This window comes from Stomoxys calcitrans, chromosome 2 (assembly GCF_963082655.1).
Source record: "Stomoxys calcitrans chromosome 2, idStoCalc2.1, whole genome shotgun sequence".
Lineage (NCBI taxonomy): Eukaryota > Metazoa > Arthropoda > Insecta > Diptera > Muscidae > Stomoxys > Stomoxys calcitrans.
The window spans coordinates 154,837,382-154,840,128 of record NC_081553.1 but is presented as its reverse complement, the minus strand read 5'-3'; the positions used below and the strand labels follow the sequence as shown (position 1 = coordinate 154,840,128).

The window sequence follows — 2,747 nt, the reverse complement described above, 5'->3', positions numbered from 1 at the left end:
AGTTAACAACTTGTAAATGGGCTGAAATTTGGAACGCAGAATACAACAACGCTCTGAAACAACCACATCTAGCACCGTACAGTCATGGCCCCAAGTAACTGGTCCGGAGATTACAAGCCGATTTGGTTGAAATGGCTCCAAAATAGTTCACAAAATAGAAAATAGTGACCACATATACTTTTTAGATTTTTATCGTGGTTGGTTGGAAATTTGGTACGTACAGTACACTTATGATCTTTAATGTTCACAAACTAAGCGCGATTTTGCTTGCTCGTAAAAATTGAGAAATGTCATTTGATTATGGGGTTGAACAAGGGTACAGCTAATGACCACTTTTTCAAATTTAAAATTAGTTTATTAAAGGAAAAATAGGCTATTATGTGTTTGTGAATAAGGCTGTGTGTGTATAAAGTAAAATAAGGCTGTAAGGCTGTCAATGAGGATTGTAAGGTAAAATATTAAAACCCCCATCCATATAAATTTGTTTAAGAAATATTGTCCTAACAGCATCAATTTTTAATAGGTGCTGATGCGCAAAACCGCCAGATGCTGTGATTTTACCATCGAGGTGATAACAAAACCAATCAAACCAAGACAGCTATGAAGCGAAATTCGAGATGTGCCGACTGGTGCTGAGATTTAAAATCACTTCCTTTCTCGTTTAATTGCGACATTGTTGACAAATGGGCGTTTAATGAACTACCTGACGACAGACTAGATTTGAAAGAGTACTGTTTGTTGTTTAAACCCTAATTAAAGAGTATACTTAACTCAATTACTCAGTTCATAATTCTCATCGCACTTGACCAAATAACAGTTGTGTCTTGATTTCTCTATGACTCATGTGATGTGTGAAACAAATCCTAGTCAAATCTCTTAAGAGCTATCGACTTCATCAATGATTGGCCACGTTAAGGGATAAGGGATAAGACTGAGAGCAGAAAAAGTTGCTTACCTGTATTACTGGCTGGATACTAATAGATGTGTGTTGTGTTTAATTACCTTATAACTGCCGTGTGTTCTGAGGAAAGCGCATCAATGGTTTGTCAACATCATCAATTCAGACTCGACTGTCGACATAAGAGTTGTTATTGTATGCAGTGCAAATCAGAGTCACTCACGTCAAAAAGAAAGAAGTAGACGTCGGTACAGAGAAAAATCTAAGTTCAATTGTTCATGGTCACGAGTGCATTGGTATATAAAGCAAGTAAGGCTCTTTGTCGGCACTCAGTTGATTTTAGGCAATATTAAAGTTAACACATACGTAAGATAAATCGCAATGGTTTACCCACTTGTTATAGTCGTTGCAGGCTTTGCCATGTTTTCGATATCTCATGGATTGCCCATCGGATCAGGTTTCGAATCAAAAAATCCCAAAGAAAGAAGAGATTGGACTACCACAAGAAGAACTGGACTTGATACAAAGCTCAAATATAATGCAGATGTAAAATGGCAGAATGAAGCTGAATCTAGTGGTGTTGTGAAAACGTCCAGAAATTTGCTTCAAGAAATGAATCTCTATGACGGTGTCCTGAAAACCTCCCTCAACATCGAATTAGGTAAAAAATCTATAAAGAACAGTAATCGACATCGCAGAAAAATTGCTGTTAAAATGATATCCGATATAACATCGGAAAAAATTGATGATTTATTGAAACTATTCAATGAGAAGTATGGGATTGAAAATCACAATGATGCAGATGAAGGCGGCGAAGACAACGAAGAATACAATGATTTATCTCTAAAAACACCTTCAGCGGCTGATCTTGACTACATGTATGAAAACCTCTACGAGGACGAAAAAGATTTGGATGTCCCAGTGAAGTCGCGCCTGAATTCGGAGTTTGGTTCATTGCAGGATCTTATACTTCAAGCCACTCGAAACTACTGGGAACGTGAAATGGATGAAACACGATTATACATTCCATCCAATAAGAATTTTTTTTAGAATGTATTATTCTCCTGTGAATTATATCAGTGCAATATATTATTTATTGTGACGTTGCATATGTAGCAACATCGACAAGGGAATGTTAAGGTTGACTCCTCAAAACATGTTCAATATGCCTCTAACGGATGGGGGAATAGTTAAATTGCGCAGTCGGTAATATGAGAGTGTATACATTGCACATGTACATGTTAGCGTATCCAAAGTTCAAACCAAAATGTAGATCAACTAACGGTATTTTAAGTATTATTTATTTTTGTTTTTTTAATTCATAAATGTGTCAATTCATTGTAATGATTTAATTTGTTTTGTATTAATGCCAAATAAAAGTATAATCCCTTGGAGTAATTGTATTCTCACTTGTATCTTGTTATAATATCCACTTTAAGGTGCATTCTTGTTTGGCGCGTTGAGTGGAAAACCCATTCTTGTTATCTCGCTCCGCAAGAATATTCTGTTATTTTCGGCAGATAGTGTTTCCATTAGGCGGTTGCTCATCTGCGTCTGTTTCCGGTGGAGCGGCAGATCTAGAGCACGGGAGTAGGCTTAGAATAGACTCCAAAGACCCAACAGCGGCGGTGGTGGTATCAGGTCGTAGCATATTGTCTGCTACTGCGACCTCGACTGGTGGAGTGGCTGCTCCAGGCTCCACTAACCGACAGACGACTGGTCAGCAGGGGCTTTTGACGAAGACACCTGTTTCGAGTCTAAAGGATAAGACCAAACCTATTCTATCTTCGCTTGCCTATATTTTGTCTAGACCATCGTCCTTCTCTGGCAAACCAATATGCCCTTTAAG

General features: G+C 37.9%; 1 protein-coding gene across 1 annotated transcript; it reads left to right on the top strand.

The window, feature by feature from the left end:
* Window positions 1-1,263: 1,263 nt before the first annotated feature.
* On the top strand, window positions 1,264-2,209 carry LOC106094528 (uncharacterized). The gene has a single exon (XM_013261748.1). The coding sequence runs from the start codon at window positions 1,280-1,282 to the stop codon at window positions 1,946-1,948; it is 669 nt and encodes a 222-aa protein (XP_013117202.1). The 5' UTR covers window positions 1,264-1,279; the 3' UTR covers window positions 1,949-2,209.
* Window positions 2,210-2,747: the final 538 nt, after the last annotated feature.